Here is a 27955-nt window from a genome sequence, read left to right as displayed (position 1 = left end):
GAGAAATTAATATCTTCTGCAAGAGATAGAATGTTGCCATGTACACCTTCACTCACCCTTTGCAGCTGGGAATATAATGCTACATCCATTACAATTAGATTGCTTTACACTAGAAAAACAAAGAGCCAGGAAAGCAAGATAGAGCTTATTACCACACTCTCGAAATGCTACCAAAATATTGTAAAAGTGATTCTTCGTGTAAGCAAGTTCCTAATTTTGGACAATCTTAGAACAAAAGAGGGACTCTAGTTTTCTTTGAATGGAAGTTTTAGTTGTTGTGAGAAAATAGTATATGCTGAATTCTGTAAATCACATGGATTAACTTGGTTACCGTGCAATTAGCAACTAGGTTGCTAACTGCATACAGCTCATCTTACTGTCCATGCCAGATTTTGAGTGTAGAGCCCATATATTCTGTTACATTTGCTGTGTACAGAAGCTCAAACCATCACAGTTTTCAGTTGCTTGTACTAGCATTACCACCAGTCAAGAGAATATTAGTATTTTTTTTTTATTCTAGAATACTCTAAGATACTTTTAAAGCCAAACTGTAAATACTGTTTCCTTCCCAAACTCTATTTGGAAACTTTGTTTTCCTACAGATTTTCTAAAAAGAATGAATAGGTTGGAAAGTAGCATTTTTGAGAGCATTCCTTTTATTTTCTGAAGGAATTTACATGCCCAAATCAGATTGCTGGCCCCCATGTTGTTTTTAAGAATAATGAAATACCAGACGTTGCTGAAAGTTGCTTCAGGGTCTCATACTGTAAGCTTTTGTTCTTTTCAATTAACAGTAGCGCTGGACTTTCTGGGACAACCACTCAAAGACCTTGTTTATGCCCGAAAGTTCATGCTATCACTGCCTCCACAGCGTTATGTTGTACGGTACGAAGACAAAGCTTCATTGGTCTTCAATGTAAGACACAACTTCAGCTCCACACATTTGCGCATATAACCACTTTTGGGTTTGTAAATCCGCAGGGGAGGCCTGTGGCTCCTGCCAGGACAGAGCCGGCCCCGGGCCCGTGCCGGGGCTCTCGGAGGTGTCGCCGGGCGGGCGGGCGGTGTCTGGCTCCGCAGCGGGGCCGCTCTGCGCCGCTGCCGGGGGCTGCGCGGAGCTGCTCTCCCTGCCCACATCCGTCCGCCCCACAACGGGAAGGGCTGCGCTACTCAGAGAGGCAGAGGAGGCTCGGCGGTGGAGGACGGGCAGCAGCCAGGGGGATCACGGGCAGGGGCTCCTGTCACGGCGGCGGCAGAGGCTCCCGGCGGGGCACAGGATCCCGCCCTGCCTGCACGGCCGGGAAGGGAGGGCGGGAGGCGGGTGGAGGAGACACCCCCCGCCTTTATCGCCCGCACCGCAGCGGGGTGTGCTGGCTCTCCGCGCCGCAGAGGAGCCTTGTTGGGGGACAGCGACTTGCAGGAGCCCCGCTTATCCTGCCCCAGCAGGCTCTGTCCCGCGGACCGTGCCCCGGGGCTACAGCCCGGCCCCGCCTCCCCCGAGGTCGATTCCGTGCTCTCGGCTCTTCTCCCCGCCGCGGCGCCCGACTTGGTTCAGCCCGGGGCAGGCGCTAGGAATAAGCCCTGTCCCCTTTGAAGAGCCTCGGTTCAGGCTCGCCTCTTCCCTCCCACCGCCGCTGCGCACTGCTCGGTCCCGACTGGGCCCTCCCGCCGGGGCGGCTCCAGCGGCTCCGGCTCCAGCTCCACAAGTTCCTGCTGCCCGTGCCCCGGTAGCGCGCACGAGGCTGGCCCGGCCGTCGGGGGCGCCGGGCGGGAGCAGCGGGAGCGGCAGCGGGAGCGGTGCCGGGAGGGGCGGGAGGAGGGCTGTTGTGCGGGAGCCGCCGATGCCGCTGTGAGATGGCATCATTCTGCGCGGCGGCGGCGGCGGAGCGCGGCGCGGAGGGGTGAGGTGCCGCCGCGGCGGCGAGGAAGCGAAGAAGAAGCAGAGAAAGGTGGAAGGAAGGAGAAGGAGGCGGCAGCAGCTGTGAGGCTGCGAGCACGGTAAGGGCGCAAAACAGGCTGTGCCGCAGCCGCTCTGGTTTGCGGTCTGGCCGGGCTGCTGTCCTCGCTCCTCGCCGCCGCTCGGCCGTGGGCAGCCAGGAGGGTGGGCGCTGGACGGCTGCGATCTGCCCCTGTCACCGAGGGGCGGGGAGGAGGGGAATGGGCGTGGGGGCTAAAATGGCGAAGGGAGCCATAGGGAGGTCTCGCTCTCTCCTTTCCGGCACTTCCACTCGTCGCACCCCTCGGGCTCTGCTGGCGGGGGGCGGCGGCTGTTGCTTCTCCCCTCACGATGCCCCGCATGGTGTTCGGAGAATTGCTGGTTTTCCCTGCCGTCTCCCACTGTGGCTCGCGTCTGGACAGGGCTGAGGGCCTCTGGGCCCGCACCTGGCGAGGGGAGGGAGGGTCGGGGCTGTGGTGAGCCTGTGTCTCTGTGGGGCGGGGGGACAGGGAGGGGGAGTGTCGCCGGTGTCCGATGTCAGCGAATAACCTTGTTTATTCCTGTCTACGGCCTTTGCGAGGGTGACTGGGGGCTGAGTCGTGACCTGTGTCAACGCTGAGTGGATTGCGAGAGGCTTTAGTGGCCAGGAGTCAGTGAGGCAGCTCCACGGCCGGCCCTGGCTCGCTCATGTGCGGGGTGAAAGCAGAGGAGAAGGATATTGTCGCGTTTATGTTTACCTTCCTTTGGTGGAGCCGGGGAGGGAGGCGGTGAGGAGCCGTGTCCCCTCACGGTGCGCTGCTGTCGCCCCTCACGGTGCCGGGGACGCGGGGGGTGCTCGGTCAGCGCTCAGGTTTCGGGTGTCTGCTCGTCTCTCGGGGTCCCTGTGATGGGTGTTTGGCTGAGCACACTGTGGGAATTGAAGACCTCAAAAGACCTGTTTGTGTCCTTTATCTTTGTTTATGTTGTTGCAAAATGTTACAACTCGGTGTGTTTATTTACTTGATTTTATTTGTAGTTGTCTTATTTTTGGAATGATACCAATTCTCATCCCAGTTTAACTAGGATGAGCTAGCTCTGCTTCCAGATCTATAAATGTTTAAACTGTACATCAAAGAGAGAAAAGGACTTAACACCATCTAATTATTTTAATGAGAGCTCTTCGATGTTTGGGTGAAACTGTAAAAAAAGGTATTCATATTTCAGTTGCGCTTTCAAAGGGCAGCTGTGTCTTATAAAAAGTAATCAGGATACCGTGCATTGGAAAAAACTCAGGTTAGGCAAGTTTAATAATACTGGTTTACTAGGAGATGCAATCGCTGACTGCAGGTAGCTGGGTTATATATGGACATACCTCTGAAAGACAGTATGATCTTCATCGTAATAAGTCTACTCTTAAAATTGGTATTCTGGTTTAATCTCTGCAGTATAGAAACAAAGGGACTGCTATTGGCTGTGGTAAAGCTTTACTAACTTGAACTGGTTGTATATTTTTAAAGAATTTTGTATACTGCCTTATCTGAGTCCGTTTGGTCAAGGTCTAAACTGAATAACAATTTCTGGTTGATTTAAATACTAATAAAGATTAAATCAATTTACTTATAGAAAAAATTGAGAATTTTTCATCCTTTTAAGAAAAATTTTACAGCCACAAAAACACAATTTACTTGGATTCATGACAAAGATGCTTTCAAATGGGGCAAGTAGAAATACTTCTGGTTGATGCTGCTTGTGAACTTGTGGGTTTAGAATCCCTTTATCACTTCCTCAGTGTGGATTTTGAGCTATATTTTAAAGGTCTAGTCCTGTAAGTGCTTCTAGCTTGAGCAGCCTAGTACTATCCATGGACTTTCCCCAATGACACTGTAGAATAATTCCCTTAAACACAAAATTATGCTTGAAAGCTTGAGAGCTTTTGGACTGATTTATTCTCTTGGTATGGGACACTTTGTTACCAAAAGAATATGGATTATTTTTGTTTGTAAAATAGTTTACATTTGTTGTTTAATTTCAGTGAAAAAAACACTGTAAGTCAGCCAGTATGTTTTCGTTAAAGAGTTTTCAATAAACTTTAAATAATCACTTTGCCTACAAGTGCTTCTTAAATCACAGGAATACTGATGGAGCTCAGAGCCAACCCCTTTTCACGAGTCTGTGGAACCCTTGGAAGGGGAAGTGTCAGCTAGTTTTACTGGTATTCATCTTTTTATCTTTAAGTATGAAGTTGGAAATTTTGATAAGTTGGAATTTCTCCCCACTTCCCCGTTGTTTTTCATGAAAGAATGTGTGTGGGGAAAGAGATCCCTTCTGGGTTTAGGACAGGAAGAATTAGGAGCAAGGATCTACAGCAGGGAGTTGGTATCACATTCAGTTTCTTTGTACTTCCTATGCCATTAAAGCATTAGACTTGAAAATTAAGGTGCCATGATCAAAATATTATGACCTAAGCCATGCCTGTTAATTGGAAGTGACTTCTCTTTATGCACTTAAGGTAAATACTTATTGCTAGCTTAAAAAACCCCTGCAATCTAAATCCCCCACAAAAACCCCCCAGTTCATTTTAGAATTGAGTTGAAATAACGACGTGTGAAGGCTAGGTGAAGTAATGAACGAAGTGATAACCAAAATAAGTGCTTGCTGCAAGCTGTCTTTAAGTGATTCTTGTTAGTTCCTTTAGGTGTGGTAAAAAGACTCTTCCTGAAGACTGAAAAGGAGTGAAGCTACTGATAAAAATGTTCTCACTTTTAGGCAAGCATTGTACTGCACTTGCCTGCTTCTGCAGAGTGTAACATTCACCTGAATTAAAAAAAAAAAGAAAAAACCCCTTCTGGCTCTGCCAGAAAACCAGTTGCATAGTGACTCAAAGTCAGAAAAGCTGCTCCACTGTGCCTGTAATAAAGTGTCTGAACTGGGGCAGGATTCCCCAGTTTCTATGGTAGTGTCATATTAGCAAAAATCCTGTTATTTTTCCTGTCCTTGCGAAACATGTAAACCAGAACTGCTGAACTCTTCATTTGGGTTCTGAGTTGTGCAATATAGTGACACTCTTCTATATTCTCAGGTCTGTGTCCCAGTGCAGGCGACAGGAGCTGGTTACATCCAGGTCCTTCTTTCCAAGTTTGCTGCCATTGCATCAGTAGGCCACATTCAGTGTCGGTGTTCATTCAGATTTACTGTGGTGTGCTGAAGTTCTGCTGTGGTTACATAAAGTGGCTGGAGGTAAGGATCATTGGAAATACTGGAGGTGTCACCACTGTTTTCTTGAAGAAAAATAATATAGTTGGAAAGAGAAACCTCTTCTACTTATCAGCAGGAGTTGGGAGTGTCCAGAAGAGGCATTCCAAAGGCTTGCAAGAAAGATGAAGTCTTAGAGTGGTGCACCTTCTTTCCCTGCCCTGGCCCTCTCCCCTGTAGAGCACTGACATGGCACAGTTTTTGCTAAAATGTGCTATGATACCTTTAAGAGAGAGTAAGAGGGAGTTTTTGTTTTTAGTTGCTTTTTGTAAGTGAAAAGCTCTAATTACTGCTGCTTGTGATATCTGTTTGCTGTTTGAGGAGCTGCTGGTTTAATCAGAAGCGTATTTGAGTTTAGCTCTGTTTTCCAAGTGTAGTGTTGCTTTAGAGAGAACACTGGAGATTCCAGGGGAGCTGTCAGAGTGGTTATAGGATGTCAGAATTGTTTACAGGGGAGCGTGCTAGGTTTGATTTTGTTTTGTTTTCATTGCTTTTTTTTTTTTTTTAAATTTCTTAGCATTGCAGGGAAAGTATGTCAGGAAAACCTTTAGGTTTCTTTTACATAGAGATTTACTAATTATTGCACATACAGTAAGAAGTAATTAATCATTGCAGGTTACATGACTGTACTGCTGTAGTTTTATAGCAGCCTATGTATGACAAAAAAATAATTCTATTTTGATTTGCTCTCCCCGCAGTCAGTGTTGGGAACTGTGTAAGTAAGTTGTTAATGTAATGTACAGTTTGGTAATTCAGTACTGTCAAAAAATCACTTTTAAAATCCTGTTAAAAGAGAGTATGGCTTTGGATTTAACTTACAAATTCTACTTAATTTCCAAGAGTCAGCTGAAATTTACTGAGCTGGTTGCGATACTTTATAATGGCTTTTGACTAAAATAAAGTCATCAATAAAATTAGAGTGAAGCATGTGTTTAACAAAGCAGATTATGTTCTTCAGTTTTTATTAACCACCATTTTTCTTTTCATTGGAGTATGTTAGATATGCTTTTGTTCAGCTTTAAGTGGCTAGCATCTGAGCATACTTAAATGTAACCAGTTCAAAACCTGAATACTTTTTTCTGAATAAAATTATCTGTTACACAGTAGGACAATCTCTTGATTTGTCTTACGTGTAAATAGCATTGAGAATGCAAATGCATATTAGTATCTGACCCCTCAAGTAGTTCAAACAACATAGAATTAGTCCCATCTACTTCGATTCCATTAAGATTTTAGGCTTATTTTGCAGGATATTGTCTTGAAGATAGAGGAAAGCAATTTAAAAACTGATGAGAAGGGGAAGTCAGATTCTAAAGATAAGCAGCAAAATAATTCTGGTTTATGCATTTAAGTGTCTTCACCTTGCAGCCTGAAGTGGGCAGAGGAGAGCTCTCATCTGTGCTTCTGTGAGCCTGGAGAGCAGTAAACAGGATACTCTGCACACATTTCTCATCACTGGGGTTTTTAACCCAGATCTTTTGGTATAAGATCTGAATGGAGCTGGAGATTAGCAGAAGAATCCTTGAAAAAAGGAAGCAACTAAAAACTTCTACCTGTTCCTCATATAGGTGGGTGAAAAATATGGGAAGACTTTGGATTTTATGTGCTATTTCAAGATCACCAGAAATTCTCAGTATAAATCAAATCAAATGAGTTGTAGTTTTAGAATGGGCTAAAGTAAACAGGAAAGATAAAGTTGATAATCTGTAAAATTGCACAATATGCTTTGGCATCAAAACTGAAAAAATAACACATGTCCAGTTTTGAAACAGAGTGCTGTGATAGCTCTTGAGAAATTCAGAAAGATTTTTTTTCTGTTTGTTGTTTGTAAGGATGGAGTAAAGCTGTTGAGCAGATCATAATACCTTAGTCTTAAAAGCTGACCTTGTTTTTATTAACTGGTGTACCAAAATTACATACACATTTCTCTCTTGTATTTCCTAGCGTCTGTGATGACATAAAGTTATGTTTGTAAGCATAACAGTTAAAAAGCAAAATAAAATATGAGAGGAAAGCTCAGTAGAAGATGAATAGTAATAAGATTGGCAAACTTCGCTTTTCTCCTCAGGTTAGAATTGTGGAAACTGCTGCTTCTTAAATTTCAGTTCCCTTTTTTCCTCCATTCTTGGCACAATTTATTTTCCACTTCCAACTATCTTTGTACAGTGTTATCTTTTTAAAAAATGATCACTTTTCTTAGTAGCTGAAAAGGTTTCGGGCATTAAAAAAAAGAGAGGAAAAGAAGATGGATTTTGACTTCAAGATGCCAGTTACAAGGACAGTAAAAAATCAGATAGTATTGAAAATCTGGTGGAAGACTGATATCTGTATGTCATTCCAGAATAAAATAAATCCCTGACTGAATGTCTTGTAAGAGGTTGCTGACAAAATTTTGTCATGGGATGGTGAATTAAATTGCATTGTTAAGGGAATAGCCATGGGAAAGAAAACTATTTGGAATCTTAGTTCATAACATGATAAAAATTCTTCTGCTAATGAACTGACAAAATCAGTGATTGAGTAGTGAAAGTTGGACCTTCAGATGGAAATAGCAGTGGGTAGTGTCATATTTGGTGATAGGTACATTTGCTGTGTTAACATAGGAGACCTAATGTAGGAAAGAGTAGCTACAGCTATTCCTCAAAATGAGGTGTAATGAAGTATTTGGTAACAAGAACCAAACACAGTGAAGAACTGTTTTACAAAAATGTCCCATCAGAAATGTAGTAAAAATCTAAATGTTGGAATGTATTCAGAATATAACATATATGAGCTTACATGCTATTTTTATATTACTTACATAAGCGTATTTGTTACTGTTCTATGGTAAATGGTTTTGGGAATCTCCCATATATTTTACAAATGAACTGTTGTGTTTCTTTGTTGTTTGTATTCAGTGTTTGATCAGGAAAATATAACTGATTGAGAAGAAAACTCTCAGAGTAGTGCAGCTTCTGTGCAAATAAAATGAAAAATGTTGTTAATTCTTGGCATTAAAAGAAAGTGAGGAGAGGCCTCTAGCAGAGGCACACAGACCCTTAAATATTAAATATAACTTTCAGCTCATGCTTTTAATCCTGTGTCATATAACTAAACAAAGAGGTATTAGAGAACACTTTGAAAAGTTGTGGAGGGTAGTCTATCAAGAAGTAATTCTTACACAGTTCAGTTGAGATTAACTGATGTATGATTCAAAATAAAGAACAAACAGACAAGGAGAAATTCCATTGCTAAGAAATAGGGATTTTAATAAAAATATCATACAGATTGTACTTTAGTACATAAACTAAATGCATTTTAAAATACTTTCAAAGAACTAGTTAGTCTAAACTGCCCACTGTAGCTTTTTTTTTTTTTTTTTTTTTTTTTTGTTACAGTTTGTTTATGTTTTGGTTGGTTTTTTTGAATATAACTCAGGGACAGTCTACTTTCAGAGTTGGTTGCTGTTCTTGTCTCTTGTATAAATCTGTCATTCTGGTTGCTTCAGTTTCAAAGCTTTAAAGGCTATAAGTAATCAAAATGGATTAAATAAATATTTATTAGCAGAGACATATACTTTGGGCTTCTTTTCCTGCATGTTTGAACATTTTGTGTTTCAGTCCCTCCCTTATAACAGAGGGGAACTAAGAACATTTTCCCAGATGTTTAGTGACACTCCAGAGCTTAAAAGCTGGTGTTTCTAAAGGTTGATGTAGAAGATGTAGGAATAGACTAAAGAATAAAACAGACAATGTCATCATGCCACTGTTTCTGTGCACAATGCATTCCTAGCTTGAATGAATGCTTTGTGTATTTTTTCAACTTTTTCTGTGTCCTGCCGCATCTTGAAAGCCGTACAGTACAACTGGAGAAGGCACAAGAAAGGGCAGCAGGAGGAGGAGAGATTCATAGGGATGAAGACTTAGGCAATGACTAAGCATTTCTAGTGCTCTTCAGGCCGAATGCCTGTGTGTTGACCATACTGTGCAAGTGTATATTTTGTGAGTAAAAGATGCTGGAGATGCTTTTCTCTTGCTTGTCTTTCCTCTAATGTCTACCCTCACAAGTCCCTTAAAAACCAACCTGAATTAGGGAATGACTTTGACCTCCTTCAGTGGGAAGCTGGTCTTTTCTGTGCACTTTTTGTAGGCACCTGATTTCAAAGCAGTGTTGCTCACAAGAATAAGCTGTTAATAATTTTAAGTTTTATAACTTAGTCTTTAGCTTTTATCTAGAAAGGATGCTGACCTTCATGAAAGTGTGTTTTCATTCACTGTTGCTTTTGTAATGATGTGTTAAACTTACTATGCAAGATATTATTGTGGTTCAGTATTGACCCTTGAGAAGTCAAACCTTGGGCCTTTCTGGTACAACCTGTTTTTTATTAATTTTATTAATTAATTAATAATTTTTATTTATTAATAAAAACAGTGACCTGTTTTTTATTAATTTTCATGTTCTCAACTTGTGATTTTTTTTTTGTAGTTAAATTTTGGAATCATATTAACTCAGACTAAAATTGGATTGGAAAATAATTAGCAGAAACAGGAAACTCTTTGTTTTAAGACGTGAGAATTATTCATCAGCTTAGAGCCCTGGTAAGGATCAGGTTGAATTCTCTAGCACTGTAGCGACTGAAGGGCTATTTTTGAAAAAGCAAGCGCCAGTGCTGGGCTGAATGCTCTCAGGTAGCAGTAGGTAAGATTAGTGCAGTCTGTGACTGGAAGTAGGACAGACATGTTTTAGTGTTTTAACACTGCTGAGATTGACAGCTGGAAAGAGCCTTGCATAGCACTTTTAAAAAATCAAATATTCAGAGAAAAGAGAGTGAGAACATGCAGTGAATTCTACTTATACCTCTTTGAGCTATTTTTTGAGATAAAGTTACTGGTGAGAGGTGGATCACATCAAATGTCTTACTGACAAAAATTGTGCAAAACCCTTTCTGCCACTTTCTCATAACACTGAGTAGGTTTCTCTTCCCCTCTTTGAATTATTGTTTTTTTGTGACTTATCAAAACAATGGGGAGGCTGGGGAACTATTTTGTGGATCAGTAATAATGTATTTCCCATTATTGGTATTCCTTTGTCACCTTTTTCATATCCCATAAAAACATAGTGGGGGGGATGTGAGAGTAACAGCAGCACTCTTGGTTAATGTCTTAAAAGTTGTTCCATGTTTGCTAATTTTGCTATGGCTGCAGCAGAGATGTGTTTACACCAGTCAAAGCTATTGTAGCTAATAAGGTGGTGCTGACAGACACAAATTCCTGCAAGTGGATTTTATAAGCTATCTGGGCACTCTTGGTATGTGCTCAGGCTCTGCCTGTTCAGAAGCTCATAGTTCTCCATTTTCCATATGGTGAAAATAGGTTACCTACATAGTTTAATATGGAAGTACTTATATGTAATTAGGCGGTAAAGTTTTCTGTTTGCAGTGTAGGTACCCTAAAATCTGCCTATATTTTAACAATCTATCTTATTATATTGCTTTACATTGCTCTTGATGCAAGTCTGATGAGCAATAATTTATACTAAGCATTAGGATTCTGCATAACAGAAGACAACCCAGAAGGCTTGTGTGGCTAACATATATAGTGTTCTGACAGATATGAGAACTATTTAGCTAAATATTAGAATTAAGGAGAAAATATTCTTCCCTGATATCTTGACATATGTGTTGGCCTTCACCTGCCGTTGTTCTGTTCAAGAAACATGAAAGTTGTTTACTCTGTTTGTTTCGCTGCGTGTGTATTTTTATCTGTAACACGCAGAGGAGGCATTGTGGTAGGACCTAGAGGCATTATTGTGATTAAGATTTGCAAGCAATGCATGCTGTAAATATTTTGCCTTAAGTTGCTCTGTAGCAGTGGAACTAGGCTCCATACAGACTTTTCTTACAGTTACAATTCTTTGCTTCATGTGCTGTTCTAGACCCTTCTTACTTGTGATAAAAAGGCACTGTGCACTGCTGCAGCTCAGACTGATTCAGAGCTTTCTGTGGTGTTTCTGTAGCTTTTGAGTCAGGCAGTGTAGAGAGCTTGAACTCACGCTGCAGCCTTTGCTCAGCAAGCACATTAAGTTGTGTCTCTTTCCTCTGCTAGGCTATTGAACTTTGTGAAACTCATGGGAACTTAGTGTTTCAGAAGATATTGCTTCTCAGTTTATTTTAACTGAATTTGGTGGTGAACAGATTCACTTAGAGGGATGGAGATGAAAGGAAGAGGGGGGAGAGGCAGGTGAACAGTATGAGTCATGCATGTGATGTTTGCTTGGGAAAACAAGGCTAAAAAGGTCCAAGTATAAGGCAGACCAGAACAGGCAGATGTGTGCAATGGAATCATAGTCATTTGTCTGGGCCTCTTGCATAACACTCAGAAATACAGTTTTTTGTAAACTTTTGTAATGCTACTATATTTTTTCTTAGACCCTTATATGAGGCTGGTAACATGTTACAGATAATGCACAGATCAATTCTGAAGCATTCGTAGCAATGGTCAATGAACATACTTGAAAAAAATGGCGAAAATGCTGTTTGTGTATAGCTTGCTCTCTATATCAATAGCAGTAGATGAAGATTTGGTTTCTGAGATGGAGGGTTGGAAAATGCATACAACTTGGCTTAAGAAGGAGAGTTTATACTGTATATAAATATACAGTAATATTTATATCAGACCCAGTGTGAAGAATGTTAGAATTTGTCCAAAGGAGGAGTAGAGGGCATGATATGAGGGGCAGCTCAGGATACTATGTTTGCTCAGCTTAGAGAAGATGAGACGTAGAGGTGACGTCATCGCTGTCTACAGCTCCCTTATGATGGGGAACAGATAAGGAGGTGCTGATCTTCTGGTGTCCAGTGATAGGAGGTGAAGGAGTTGCTTAAAACTGTTTTGGTTTGGTTGGTAATCAGAAATTCTCTGCTGAATCATGGAATGGCGTATGTTGGAAAGGATCTCAAAAGTGGGGTCAAGCACTGGAACAACCTTACCAAGGAAGTAGGGAAGTGGGCATGTCCCCAAGCTGTCAGTTTGCAAGAATAAAATAGAGCACGATATTTCACTTAGCAGGGAGCTACAGTGATCATCTAGTCCACCTGCCTGAGCAGTTCAGGGCTGACAGCAAGGTAAACTATATTGTTAAGGGCACTGTCTGAATGTCTCTTAAACACTGACGGGCCTGACAATAGACCATCTCTCCTGTTACAGTGTTTAACCACCTGCTCAGTGAGGAAATCCTTTCTAATGTCAGGTCTGAACTTCCCCTGACTCAATGTTGAACCATTTCTACGTGTCCTGTCACTAAACAACCTGGACAGGAGATTAGCACCTCCCTCCCAGTTTCCAGTCAGCAGACTTGCTACTGGTCCATTCAACTCCAGTATCTGGTTCATTGATATAAATATTGAACAGGACTGGCCCTGGAACTGAGCCTTGAGGAACAGCACTGGGATGGGTCTCCAGTCAGGTGTAGTCCCATTTGGTACAAGCCTTTGAGCTCTGCCCTTCAGACAGTTCTTCACTGAGCATACCATGAACCTGCTCTTCCCACAGGTGGGCAACTTGTCCTGAAGGATGTTGTGAGGAACAGTATCAAAAGCCTTGCTAAAATCCAGAACTATATCTGCCACCTTCCCTTCATCCACAAGGTCAGAGACCTTATCCTAGAAGGATATAAAGTTAAACAGGATCATTTCATGATCACAGCTGCCAAGACAGCAAACTGCTGTCACATCCCCCACGAGTTCTTCTGTATTCACGAATAGCAAGTCTGGGAGGGCTGGCTGGCTCACTGAGTACCTGTGACAAGGAGTTACCTCCTACAGACTTCAAGAATTTCCAAGACTTCCTCATCACAGTGGTATGGTGCTCCTGATTGATATTAATTGAAATCTTTTATGAGGGCAAGGGCTACAAATTCATAGGTTTCCCTTAAATTGCCTTGAGAATAATTCATCAGTGATTATGTGCTGGCTGGGATATCAGTTGTAGACACCCACTGCAACAACTCCTTTTCTTCCATACCCCTAATCCTCTCTCAGGGGCTCTCAATCATATCATCGCTAATTGGAAGGATGTGCAATCAAACCCTTGCTCACAAACAGAGCAATTCCTCCACCTTGCCTGCTCTGCCTTTTGCTCCTGAACAGCCAGTAGCCCTCTATCCCAGTGGTCCAGCCATGAGACTCATCCCACCAAGTGTATCCCAACACCAATAATATCATAGCCCTGCGAACTGACCAATCCATCCTGTTCAGGAAGCATTCAGACAGTGCTCTGAGATACTTTTAACTTTATGTTAAAAGGTGTTAAACTTTTATGTTGCACTGTGTGGAGTCAGGAATTGGATAGGGTGATCCTTGAGGTTCTCTTCCATCTCAGAATGTCCTGTGTTTTAAGAAGAGTTACAGTTTGCTTTCCACTTCAGTTCGCTGTCGATCTGCTGCAGGGTTGGCAACTTGGAACTTAGTAACAAAATATTTACAGTGTATCAGGGATGTTGGAGTATCTCTGGAGAAGTTGTTGGTTTACTGTCAGGGAAAACTAGTGCCTTGTCCTATTGTCAAGGCCTTGTAACCCTTGGAAGAGGAGTGTGCTGAAGCTGACATTCTACTTCTGTGAAAGCAGATCCTAAGGAAACCACTACTGTGTTTATATCACCAGTATGTACTGTGGCCTTGGCAAAAAAGATGAGAAATTAAATGCTGCTATATCCCTGACTGTTCTGGCTGGTCTGAATTCACTCCCTAAAGTATGTTGATGAAAACAGAAAGCATGAGGATATTCTCATAGCTTTCTTCTCATTTGTTTTGTTGAAGTACTAATTAACAAGTTTTGGTCCTTTTCCAGATCTCTCAGCCTCAAGTAATTCTCATTTTTTAGGGTAATACTTGTAAGCTATTTTTAGATGAAGGAGTGAAGGATATTGTAAGTTGAAGATGGTTTTGGTAGTGTGTTTGAGTTTTGACTGGAGAAGCAAAACATTCTCTTGGCAGAAGATATCTGGGGGTCCTGGTGGACATGATGCAGCAATATGCCATGGCGACAGAGGGTGACTGGTCTGCATTAGACAAAGGATCTCAGTCTGTTTGAAGGAGGGGGTCTTTGCCTTTTATTCAGCACTGGTGTGAGGCCACATCTGGAGCGCTGTGCCCAGTACTGGGCTGCTCAGTACAAAGGAGACATGGATGCGCTGGAGAGAGTTTAATTAAAGGCCATCAAGATGATTAAGGCACTCAAGCACGTCTACTTAAAAAGTTTCCAATATTCACCATTAGCATAGAATATGTCCTACAGTTACAAATGTTTTGAATAGTACATTTTACTGTCCTTTCAGGTTTTCCAGATCTATTTTGTATAGATGATATCTATGTGCCTGATGAAATAGTTTTGGGTTTTTTTAGCATATGTATTTTAAACTCATCAATACCTAAGGAATTGGAGTAATACTAAAGGGATCTGAAGGAATCTTATGATCTTGATAAGTATCTAACTATTCTATTAAATAGTTTCAAGTTGTTAGCTTTGCATTTTTATAAACTATCCTAGATTTTTATTTAAGGTAGAGACCTACTGAGAGACCTCAGTATTTCTCTGACTCAAGTTTAGCAGTAGGTAGCACAGAAAATAATTTGTTGCTCAACAAACTTTACTACAATCCTGTCTTAGAAGTTCTGTCACTGTGTGTTTCCATTGTCTGAGAAGTAAAATCACTGCTCTTAGCATTGTTTTAAATGATCAGGGAAAAACTAGTATTTTCTAAGCTACTGAACAATGACTGTTTTACAAATGGTATCTCACAGGTGAGGAGGCTGTTCAGTACTACTCACAGCATCTTACAAATTTGCTGGGTAATTATTAAACTTATCTATGCTTTATGATTCTGAATACATTTTGTACCATCTTTTGCATTCAGTTTGAGCATAGAACTATTGCTTAAGTTGTTTTCACAAGGATTCTGAAAGTTAATAATCCTTCCTTGATTGAGCATACTGTCAAATAAGTTAGGACTTACTTGGTTCTTCAGTTTCATGCATAATTTTAAGACCTTGGTAGATAACCTGATGGTAAGCATGCATGCTACTTTGTTCCATTCTTAGATGTTTTTTATTTGTAACATATGGATTTCATGTGTACTTTTGTGTGGAATAATTAAAATATCTCCCAGAAAAATTTTAGATTGTATTGGTATAAAATGCAAAGAAAAATATATATAAGACTGAAATTTAAAGGCAGTAAAGGTAAGAACAACAAGAAAAATAAGGGGTTCAAAAACCAGGAAGTGTTTAAATTCATGCAGATAAAAAGGATGGGAATTGGCTGCTTGGGGCAAAAACAGGATACCAGAAGATGTGGAGCTTGGTTTAGTCTGTGAAGAAAAAAATGTAATATCCCAGTGTCATATAAACACATCTATTAAGTTAAATTGAAAGAATCCCAGACATTCAGGGTAAGGCATCCAGATTAAAAATCAAAGGTTAGAGCTGTTTGTGTAACTTGGACTTTGTTTTTCTCTCATATGTCTAGCAGGAGTCACACATTGAAGCACTGTTTGCTGGGCTTTGCCTCTGAACCATTTCTTTCAGTGTATCTGTAAGAATGATAAAAAACCCACCTGCTGCTTAATGGTGCTTCATTACTCCATAGTTCTTGTTCAGTTCATTTACTTAATTTCAATTAACTGAAGCTTGTCAGGGTTTGTATTTGACATTGAAAAAAATCTCTCCAATGTTTTTGCAACTTCTAGTAATTTTAAGTGTGACTTATTGCCTGCTTAACTATTACAATATGTTCATTTAGAGCTTTATATACCCTTTTAAAAGTCTTTGCCAGCTAGAAAGACGTGTAATGTGAAATAATTAAAACAATAGTATAGCTAGGCAATATTTTCTTTTTCTTAAAGTTTGTTCTTGTGTTCAAACAATTTTGGCTCCTTAACAGGGCAACAGAGTGCATATGTCAAAGAGTTCTTGTAAGTGGCTGAGGCATGTCAAGGTACCATTTTGCCAGCTTTATGAGTATTTTAAATTCTGGCATCCTTTTGAAAGGAATCAAACCAACAAATATTTTCATTAAGTGTATAAAATATCCATGAATATAGCTTTTTACCAGAAGCTATAGGAGTTCACAGGAGTATGGTTGTTTTTTCTTCCCCCGCCTTCCCCCATACACCAATTAATTGCTCATTAATTAAAGCTAATGCTTGGCCTACATGATGTCTTGACTGTATCCCTAGTCCATTGCACCTAAACCAAAATTTGTATTGGGCTTTACTGGATATTTCTGTTTAACATACATTTGTTAGAAAAGAGAATGGAACTGCAGACTTTCTAAATTGGCCTGAAATAGTAAATCTTAGAGAAGGAGAACATCTCAAATGGAGGAGAGATGAAATTTTTGTGAAGAACAAATTAGTTTTGTATTCAACATGAAGCAAATGTTCAGTGGTTCTCAGAAGGCCCTGCTGGTGTTTGTGATAAGTATTTCCATTGCTTCTTAAAGTGGCATTTGGTTTGTGGTAAGGTGTGTGGCATTCGAGGAAAGAAAACTTTAAGTTCTCTATTTGCCTATATGTAATTATTACTGTAATTTTAACTTTTGATGATCAGAAATATCCATATAGGGAATGCCAAGTCTTTTTTTTTTTTTTTTTTTGTAAATGTTGCAGAGGGCAAGAAGAATTTTAGAAGTAACTTTACTGTCCTGCTCAGTGTAAGAAAGGCCAACGTATTTTTGGGTCTACAGATATTTCTCCAGATCTGTTTCAGGTCTGGTTTCTGTTTGTGCATCTCAAATTACTGAGGTGAAAGTTTCCTGATGGCAAAGGGAGAAATCCTTAATTTTTAAAATGATAATAGAGTTACTGGTTCTCTCTGGAAGTAATACAGTTTTGGTTCTTTTTTTTAAAAAAAACCAGTTAATTAGACATGTGTTCAATTAGCTGTGACAAAACCATCAGCATTTTAAACGTTGATAAATAGTGAAATGGACTTTTCAGTCAGAACTGTGTTGAATAAAAATTCTGGATTTTCAAAGCCTTAATGGAAAGAGATTGATTAAGAAACTTATTTGTATCTGACTTAAGAAAAGGCATTTTTTCTCTTTTTTTTCCTTCTTATTTTTACATCAATAAACTTGCTTCTGATCCTATACTTGCTGATTTTCATCAGCCTGGTAACTCCCTTCCCTCACCTAGCCTTGTTTCTTTGGTGGAAGAAGAGGGCCTGGAGGCAGGACTAGAAGTGTGGATGATTTTCTGTGCTACCCAACAAAGTGGAACAGATGTCTTTTCCTGAAAGATGCTCACACAGGGTTGCTGTGTCACCCTGCATGCTCCACCATGGGCAGAGTTTCCCTAGAATCTTTCCTTCCCATACTTCACACTCAGAAGAGCTACAGTACAGAGATTCTGACACCTACAGCCTTCAGAATCACTGTTCCCTTCTCTAACCTTGAGCATTAATTGACATTTTTATATTAATGAATTAAAGTAGAAAAAAAATTAACTGATTTCAGTGATGGGATTTTTCATATGTTATGAAGTGATATCACAGGTAATTGGACCATACTATCTTGGTGCTTTTTTTTCTTATTCCTCACTTGATTCTTGTGGTGTCATATGAGTAAGAAAGTAGTTTTCTCTCTTGGTGGGTGTGCTCTTTTACATCGGAGTGCCTTGATTCTTCATTAAATATCTCTTCAATTACTGCTTCACAGCATCAGGCAATTTATAAATGTGTGCTAGCTGCTCCAGTGATACTTCTTAACTTTCAGCTTTACAAGAAATACCTGCACTAGATGCGATCATTTTCAAATGAGTATTGCAATTTAAAATGTGCCTGCTTAAATTCTATGAATAAGTAATTATTCGACTAATGACTGAAAAATAAATAAATGAAATATTTGCTGTAGTTGTTCCCTTTGATTTCTGATGTTTTAATAGCATTTTGAGGTTTGGAGAGTATTGTTCACAGAAGTGTAGATTTTATAAATGTTATTATTGTTAATGACACTGACTTCCGTGAAACTGATGATTCATATGAATTAGGAGATGATCCTTTAATTTTTTTAATAGACTTCTATGTTGTCCATTCCATGGTTTTCTTGTGTCTTATTTTGTCCTAATCAATCTGTAGTTACCCAAAATAATATATGACAACTGAAGTAATACTAAAGTATCAGCTGTAGAAGTTAATAATTAGATAGTACTCTTTCAGTTGATGTAACAGTTATGTATGAGGAGGGTGGTTTAGAAAGAAGGGTTGTGATCACTGTGGTCTTTGTAGGGCTCTCCAGAGTCTCAGTGAATTTTTGTTGTGCAGGAATTTTGAGGATGGGAGTGCTATTTGTTTGTATTGATGAACAGTTCTGAAGGTAAAGCTTCACATCCTTCAGACCAATGAAGTTTAACCTAGACTTTGAATAAAGAGGTGTAGCAAGTTAGTATTTGGGAACGTGTGGTGATTGTAGCCCTGTCAGAATTAATCCCCTCATTTTCAGGAAGATTATAACTACAAAGATGGTGACTTACATTGCTGTATGTAATCCTCTTCTTAAGATTATGTAAAGATAACCTCAAAGATTTTAACCCTTAATTGACATATTCTAGAGCCAAAGTGGGCATTTATTTTGAGAGGCAAGAAAAAGGAATTTAAGGATGAGGAGAAAAAAATTTGTCCATGATGCAAGAAAATGGTAAATATTGCCCCTATACCATAGTGTTCCCTTTTCCATTACTGGTAATGACTTGCATTATTTGAATTATGTCTTTTGAAATTGTTTAGTTAAAAATCCTCATCTTTCAGTGTTTCTTCACTATCTGTTTTTCTTTCTAATGGAGACTTTTTTGTAAATTAGATCAAGAAAATACAGGTATTTGCTTTTGACATTACCCTGAATGTGAAAACTATTCAGTCCTCCTAATGAGTATTTTCACTTTGCTTGGTCTAATTGGCATCCCATGCATTTCTGCAGATCAGACAATGTGTTAAGTTGAAATTTTGTTTATTTTTTGGCCATGCAGATATAATTTCTTCTGGCTCATCAAGATGGCAGGTTGCTAGTCCTTGAAACTTTCAGATTTTCAGTATTGGAAGAATCCCTACTAGAACTTGCAGAAATATTCCTCAGGTTATAAAAGGTTTTACTTCTGGTAAAGTAAAAAAATTATGGTAGTCCCATCTTCATGTGAGTCTGTCAGTTCTTCTGCTTATGGGACTTCTTTATTGTCCCTGCTTAGTTTCATTCAGTATATGTGTGGTATCTCTGCAGCAGCTTTGCTCCCCAGAAGCTCAAGATTTTTTGAGAACATTTATATCAACGCTCTTTACTTCCAGTCTTTGTTAATTTTGGACTGCTCTTTCATGGTCTGTTATCCCAGAAGTGCTTTTCATGTCGTATGACAATCCATACTAGTACCTTACAAATGTCAGTAATACTGTTTTTGTCAGCACTGCAAACGGTTCCTGTGACAGAATTCTTGTCTGCTGTCTCACCTCACCTCTGCTCCCTGCCATGTCTGCACCAGCAATTTTTCTGTCAAAGGTTGAAGGGCCAAGTTTTGGATTATGCTTCTCTTTTTTAATTGTGCAGCAGCATTTGTCATATGTTCAGACCAGCCTTTAGGGACTAACAGACGTTCAAAGCTCTAGATAAAATAGTTCATCTTGTACAATCTAATTTGGCTGACTTCTCTTCTTGAAGGCTTTGTTTATCTGGAGTAAAAACATGTTTGACTTGAAGTGAGTATGACCCAGTGTGCATCAGGCAGTGAAGACTGGTTGGTTTTTTTTAAATATTAACGTTAGAGTGGCTTTTTGGATCTTGAATGAAAATGACAAACATTGTCATGTGAGCAGGCTGTCTCCTGAAAGAATCAACCTTCATCTGAGCTGATTAGGCAATAACCTGTTAATTTAAAAATGTCAGTAACTGAGTTAGTGATGAAAATAACTGATGACTGAAGCCTTAAATAAATTAAATGTTTCCTTTCTCTTAGTTCCCAACCTGTTCTTGATTTCTAATCAGTTAGGAAAGGATGAGTGGGCTGCAGCTGTTAGAATTTTTGGAACCTGATGGAAACTGTTAGAATCTTTGGAACATGGTGAAAACAGAATCAGTCAGTTCAACTAATTTGCTCTGTTCAGTAAAGCCCTTTTCAATATAAACCATGACACAAAACTTTATGTATTGTTGTTAAAAACCTATGTTTATTTTTAAAAGTTTAAATGCTTTTAAAAAAACTTTCCTATATTTTAGTGTGTTTTCCTAAATAGTATTTGACATGCATGTCAGTATTTCGTTTACAGCATAGTGAAAATGTGGAACTATAATCATTGCTTAGGTGTAAATGCACCTAAGTGTACCTTATTGGCAAGGATATAAAATAGATTTCTGTTACAGAAGGATGTTAATTCAGCAGGGTCAGAGCAGAACATTGGGGGGCTGTTGTTGTGGGTTGCAGTCATGCCCCTCAGACGAGCACAAGCCTAACTGTTTCATCTCCATCAGCTATTGAGATCTCCCTCACAGTGCAATAATTTCTCCCAGGTATCGTGGTCATTTTTTCTTTCAAGAGGAATGATGCAAAGCTAAGTGCAGTGAGTTCTTGCTTCCCTGTTATCAGAAGATTGACAAACGTGTTTGCCAAATGCAGTTAGCAGCTTAGTAGCTTGCAGAGCCAGAAACTCAGGTTTGGGCAGGTGGTATTGCAGATCAATCAGCACATGAAGTTTGAGGAGATTATACAATGAACTGTCTACTTGAGAATTCTGACATTATTTATTTATTTATTTCTGTATTTATTTTGCTTTGCACATCCTTGATGTAAAGTTAAAAAAAGGACAAAACTCATCCAACCAACCAAATGAAAACCAACCCCCCACCCCAGCATTTTACATCTACATAGGTTAAACAGTTGAAGGAAAGAAATAATCATAATTTTTCAATTACAGAAGTATGCCTAAACTAGTTTTTTAATGTGTGTTTAGAACTAGATTGCAGAATCTTGGTTCCTTGGGAAGAATTTGAGTTTATTTGAGTTGTTTGAATTTGTTGCTTTTATGATGTTTTCCATATCAGTGGCCTCCAAAATCAGGTGTAGATGACCATCCAGTGGAATGTGTGAAGAAAATCTATGAGTTAATTTCTTTCTTATTTTTCAGTTAAAATATAAGCTTTATTTAATATTGATCCTGGCACCCTCTGTAGGTCTGTATGTTGGATGGTCTGTGTCACGTTTGGTTCATGAGGTGCCCCGAAGACAGATTTAGTATTGCACAGTATGATGGGGTCACAGTAACACCTTCATTTGTTCATTCACTTCCAGCGTAGTGTGATGGAGGCAGTTTACTTGGGCCCAGTTAGGAGGATTTGTGGATTATAATATTTAGTTTTTACAAAGTTTTTACAAGCAAACCCTCAGAAATTAGGCAAGTAGCTTAAAAAAATTCCTGCAAAGAGACCACAGATTGAAGATAATACTAATAACATGAATAGTAAGAACATGGCAGAGCTGATGCTTCTTCTACTTCTAGCGTGAGCTCTTGGTCAGGTGTATTAAGAGATAAAACCATTGGCAATTAGAGGTGACAAGAGGTCAGCCAAAACAATTTGGTTTATCAAGAATGGTATTTCAAATACGGATGTACATCCGCTATTGGAAATGATGGACATTGTTTCTTGAGGTATCAGCTGATAATAGTATGAAGCCATCACAATTAGCAAGGCATTTAAAAACCAAGCACCCAAAACATGAAGACAAGCGTACAAGCATCTGCAGGTTTTTTTTCAGCAATGTTCAAGTCATGATGAATTCAATCCAAGATTTTACAAGATTTCACTAAACTTAGTGATAGGTCATTAGAAGCCTCTTTTGAGATTTCTCAGTAGCAGAAGACACAGATTCTGTTGCAGAGGCATTTCCTCTTTCTGTGGTACTATAAATGTCTGAAATAATACATGGTAAACAATGTGGTGAAAAATTAAAACACATTCTTTTGTCAGCAGATACTGTTGGAAGATGTCTGGAAAACATTGCCAAAGTTCTGAAGAAACAAATATCAGAAAAAATTACACAGTGAGAGAGGCTTGCTCTACTGACACTTGGATGAATGCATAGGTGTTTGTGGTGAGGCTCGACTTATGGTGATTGCTAGATTCTGGGTCCATAATGAAATTCACAAAGAACTAGGTCATTAGGGAAAGATGTACCAGACAAGAGGCATTCTTAAGCATAAATTCTAAACAGTGTCTTCTTAAATAACCACATTCTTTTTTAAATGGAAAAAGTGTACAAAAGTAACCACAGATGGAGTGGCTGATTTGACCCAAGTAAAAAAGGTTCTTGGCTAAGGTTACAAGTTGAGCACGACTTGCAGAATTCATTCACTGCATCATGCATAGGCAAGCAACAAGAAAGTTGGAGCCAAAAGTGCACAAAGTGCTGCAGAATGTCATTATTGTGGTTCATTGTATGAAAACAAAATCTTTAAATAGCTGAGTATCTAACATAATCTGTAATGACACTGGGTGTGACCAGGAAGATCTTGTGTGCTGTGCAGAGGATCACTAGTTATCATGGCAAAGTGCTTAGAAGAGTTGTAAAACTTGAAGATTAATTACATGTTTTATCTCACAGAAAAAACAAGTGTTACGAATTTCCTGACCTGTTTTGTGATAACATTCAGCAGTATGCTGACTATCAGTTATTAAAAAATAAAAAATAAAGACAGTTAAGATACCTCACTTGAAGGTCAAGATGGAATTTTAACAAGTGAGAAACCTATTGTTTTTTGAAATAAACTGATGCTATTGAGAAAGTATTTTGAAAATGGATGTTTTGAAATGTTTCCTAGTGTGATTTTTGTTGCCAGAAAAGATGTGTCATCTGTAATACCTTCTGTATTTGTAGACTTAAACTTGGAAGCAGAATTTCCTTATCTACTTAAAAGTCCTCCCAGTTAAGAGTTTCAGAATCTGAATTTTTTTATGGAAGTATAAAAATGTGCCTTCCATTGGTTTACAATAACAAGTGATTGATATCAGGAAAGATAGAAATTTATGGCCATATTTCAAGAAAAACCTTTGCATAATTAGTGGATGAAATTGCAAAATGAGTGTCATGATTTAGAAAGTGTAGCCCGTGATGCAGTTTGATTTGGATGTACGTATCTCTGTAAAATGTGTTTTCCAGCTATGACAGCCAATAAACTGAATTTGAAACTAGGCCTTCAAATCACTGTATTACAAAGTGCTAAGTCAGCATTTAAAAAAATGCTGAAGCATATTCAATCACATGGCTCTTACAAAAAAAAAAACCACTTTTTTTTGGTAAGAACATAAGGGTTTTTTACCATTAAAATATTTAAAAATACTGTTTATTTCATCTTCATTTCATCCTTTTAAATTTCTGGTTTTATACATTGTAATATATACAGAGTGTATTAGTAAAGTGGTACATATATTTAATTTAGAACTAACTACACACGTACTGGGGGTATGTACTAAAAATTTTCATACTTATAGAAGTGCATGATCAAAAAGGTTTGGTGACAGCTCTTCCCATATTGTTAATTGAAACCAGTCGTATTCACCAAAGCAAATATGTGGAAGTTCATCCAGATCAGGGAAAATCTATTTTACACGTATGTATTCTTTTCTTGTGGAAAGTAGTTGTCTGATGGAAGCAGAATGTTTTACTCCTGGATGTGTTTCAGGTGTAGTAGCTCAGGAGGACAGGAGTGATGCTGTTGGCATGGGTATGTGCTGGGATGCCCCAGCTGGGATCTGACACGCTCAGTTTTGGTTGCTGAGTGGTGAGCTGGGTGTCCTTATGAAGCGCTTCCTGTCTCAATAGATGAGGGAAGTGATTTGTGGGTGGACAAATCACCCACAGTGATTTGCAGTGGGGCAGGAAGCTGGTGGCAAATCTAGGGATAGAGTGCAAACGTTTGTCTGAATTGCTTTCATTACTGAGTGTATTGTTCTGGTGACAGCATGATTTTCGAGCATGTAAACATTTCAAACGTTTGTTCATTTGAAATTATTGATGCTCAGCTTATCTGAAATCAGACCATAAGTATGTCTTCTAAAGAGAGAATTATTGATATATCACAGCTGAATTTCTATTCTTGCCTTACACAGTTGTTCTAAGCTATGTAAATATATATGTTTCTGAAGTGTCTTGGCATCCTTAGAGGTGTAACGTGGGACAAATTTCCAAAGTGATTGCTTTTTTTAGCTGCTGTTATGAAATAATGTGTTCTGCTGTACCTAAATAATACTTGGTAACTTCTTGATTAGTTGAACATTTTATTTTTATTTAATAGCTGTAGCTGACATGCAGAGATAAGTACTTTTTAATAAGCTATCTTGTTTGCTTTTTTTAGGCTGAAGCCTAAACCTCTGACATGGCCACAGCCTCACCAAGATCTGATACAAGTCACAACTGTAATGGAAGATTACAGATGCAAGTAACAGGCAAGTAGTGATTTGTGTCATAGAGATTTTTACAGGAAAACAGATGTATTCTACAAAAGCAATCCTGGAAGTGAGTGTAAAAATGAGCTAGTTAATATCTTAATTAATGATATGAATGTTACAGTTAATAATGTGACTATAATATATGTAGATTTGAGCCTAAATAGAGATTATACAGTGAGTTGCATGTTAGAGTTTAATAAATCTTCAAAAAAAAAAAAAAAGCTATTTTGTATGACAGTACAGACAATTGCAAGAAATTTGGCTTGGGAACAAGTGGTTAATGACATGTATTCTGAAGAGGGAACGCAAATTACTGAAATTCTACGAGAAAGGTCGGTGGTTGTAGTGAACCCCAAGCTGAAAATAGGTACAATGTTTTAATGAGGATGGAGAACTGGAGGACATCACAAAATTTGCTAGCCCTTCAGAAGATTAAGTTCTTTCATTAAATATCAGGTAAATATTTGTTGAATATAATATCCTTAGGGCCACTGGTTGGACTTAACAGACCTATGTAATAACTCTAGGTTGGAAAGGACCTTTGGTGATTCCCTAGTCCACTCTTCTGATGAAGGCAGGGCTACCTTTGAAGTTGGATCAGGTTGCTCATTATATTGTGCAGTTGAATTTTCAGTATCTCATAGTCTGTAGATTACCAGCTTTACTTGTGATAAGCCATGTCAATTTGAATGTTTTTCCTTTGATCCAGTTACAATTTGCTGTGAAGTCTCTTTTTTCCTTTTGCTCTGCTGGTGTTTATAGTTTGAGGCAGAAATAAGCCATCCCAGTATCCATGGGAATTTCTGGAAAACAGTCCTGGAACTTTCTGATTGTGCTGGGGACACTTTTTCAATAGTTGTTGAACAGACCAAGTATGCATATTGCTACTGATGGACAAGGACTGGTCAATGATGTGACAATTGTTGTCAGTCTGAGCTACTCTGTCTGTGGGATGGCAGAACAGGACTGAGGCTTCCTGGTAGTCTGAAGATAAGCAAAGTACATCTAAATAAGCAATAGCTAATAGTGACAGTGTTACCACAGTTAAAAGTAAAAATGTTACCAGCACATAGGTAAGATACTGTACATAAATACACCTACCATAAATATATATGTGTGTATTTATGTGTATAAGTATTATTTTACCATTGATAACTAACTTGAGCTTTCCAGGGATTTTGAGAAATCTGGGAATGCTGAAGTAATAATGGAAGTAAAAATAGGAATATATTAAAGCTATCCTGAAAAAAATTTGGGAAAAACATGAGTAAGATACCACGTGTTAATAAAGGCTGCATCTAAAGAAAGGTGCATCTTGCTAGATGATCCAAAGATGGCCAGCCAGGTTATCTGAGCAAGAGTTGAAGAGTCCCCCAAATGGATATTTTATGAAATTAGATAAGAGAGGAGCCTCAAAAATTATTAACCTTATGTAAAGAGCATATCACTCAATAATGTGATGAATCATCAAAACTGGCAATGACTAATAGCAGAGATGGAGCTGCCTGTAGATTAAATGTATATATGTAACTGTAAACTGACTTACACAAATGACCCTTAATTTCAGATCTGTGTCTACAGAAATGGTATTTTTTTTTCCTGTGCTGAGCTCCTCCTTATGTAAATAGTCTTGTATTTTTCTGGTACTGGGACTGCTTTTGAGTCCAAGAAATCTGGGTCAGGGCTCAAATGGGAAGAAGTCTTTACAACATTTGTGGTTAGTTTTCTGAAGGTTTAGTTCTCTAAACCTAGTCTTTATTGCAGGATCACAGGAATGAATGCCAGTGGCATTCTGAGTAGTAGGAGGCAGAGCAGTGTGGGACTGTAGTATTGCTGACCTACACTGCATAATTATGTGCAGTTTTGTTTATGCTACTGTAGAAGCTATAATTATTTCAAGAACTATACTTAAAAAGCACTTTTATAAAGGCAGCAAGTATCATAGACTCATTTTGCAGACAAAGAATTTGTATGGAGTGGTGACTTGTTTGAGTTTGGACAGATACAGCATGTTGTAGGCATGCTTTGCCATCAGTATTTGTTCAAATATTCTTGGTGAGATCTTGTCTTGTTCTTTTGGAGGTATTGCTGGTATTATTACTTATTCATAGTTTTTTTAAGAAGATGTCCTAACCAAAAGATGATCATAGTCTCCTTTTATGTTTTGGGACTCAAAAATTACTAACAACACGTAATCAGACAAAAAAAGGGGAAATTAGGAGGAAGCTTGAATATCATTATTAAATAACTGTGTTTTAATAAATGTTGTATTTTCCTTTGGAAAGTAAATTGTGGAGGAAAATGTGGAAGAAGTAGAGGTTGTCAAAGCTTAAAAACATCATGATTTGAGATGAAAAAATATGACTTGTGTGTGGAATTGGAGTTTTAGTTTACTACAATCCAGCTTTCATCAGCTGGGTGAAAGCCTTTTATAACCCATGATGCATTACTAAGGCTGGGCTTTTCAAATGTGAGGAAGTTAAGTTTGCACCTTTTATTTGAAACGAGTAAAAGTCCATGGCTAATTCCTTTAGAACCTTGGATGGTTGCATCCCACTAACTTTTAAGTGACTAATGTTTATGTCTCAGAATACTGCAATTCAGAAATACGTCTCCCTTTCAGTTCAGTAAAATTCCACATTGAGTTAGCAAGTACCATAAAGGAAAGGAACGGGGAAGAATTATTTTCAAATGGCTGAAGATACTCAGCCTTGTTTTAGTTTGCAAGTGGAGTAAACAAGAACCACACTGAAGCAAGGGAGGAATTAGAGAGAAGGCAGAGCCAGCAGGTAAATATAGTTGAGAGTCCATTCTTGTGGTCTTTTCAAGACACCATCTACCTGAAATAGAATTTAAAATCTTGGCAGTTGGGCTGCTGTTGGTTTTTATAGTGACTTCCTCAACTGGGCATGGAAGAGGATTTATGTTGAGGAGCACAGAGGAACTGACCACTGATTTGGACGGGAAAGTAGCTTCTTGGGTCAGTGGTGTTTCTTAATTTTTGAATATTTACCTGAAACCTTTGAGTTCATCTGCAAAGCTGTTTAAATCGAGGAAAGCTAAGAGTAGCTTTCTTAATTGTTACCAACTGATGTGTAAACCCAGAAGTTCAACCATGCAGTAATACAGGCAAAGAAATGAAGCTCTGTATACAGGCTTTTCCTATAGAGGGACATTTTGAAATAGGCGTGAACTGCATCGACTTTCATAACAAAATATAACTAAAAAATAGTCTGTCTCATTATCCCTCAGATGCATCATCAGATATACTTAGGCATTTTTCAGTTAAGGGAAGAATAGGGAGAACAGTGAGAAAATAACCTATGTTATT

General features: G+C 38.9%; 1 protein-coding gene across 2 annotated transcripts in view; it reads left to right on the top strand.

Annotated features, from left to right (window-relative positions):
• Positions 1 to 1817: 1817 nt before the first annotated feature.
• Positions 1818 to 27955, top strand: part of WWP1 (WW domain containing E3 ubiquitin protein ligase 1) — a 57519-nt gene continuing 31381 nt past the window's right edge. For both annotated transcript variants that reach the window (XM_064706557.1, XM_064706556.1), the window contains exons 1-2: positions 1818 to 1998; positions 24531 to 24621. In XM_064706557.1, the coding sequence (XP_064562627.1) occupies positions 24552 to 24621 (70 nt within the window). In that variant the 5' untranslated portion in view covers positions 1818 to 1998; positions 24531 to 24551. The remainder of the gene's footprint in view (positions 1999 to 24530; positions 24622 to 27955) is intronic.

Source organism: Zonotrichia leucophrys, chromosome 2 (assembly GCF_028769735.1).
Source record: "Zonotrichia leucophrys gambelii isolate GWCS_2022_RI chromosome 2, RI_Zleu_2.0, whole genome shotgun sequence".
Classification (NCBI taxonomy): Eukaryota; Metazoa; Chordata; class Aves; order Passeriformes; family Passerellidae; genus Zonotrichia; species Zonotrichia leucophrys.
The sequence above is the reverse complement of the archived record's forward strand: the minus strand, read 5'-3'. Positions and strand labels throughout refer to the sequence as shown.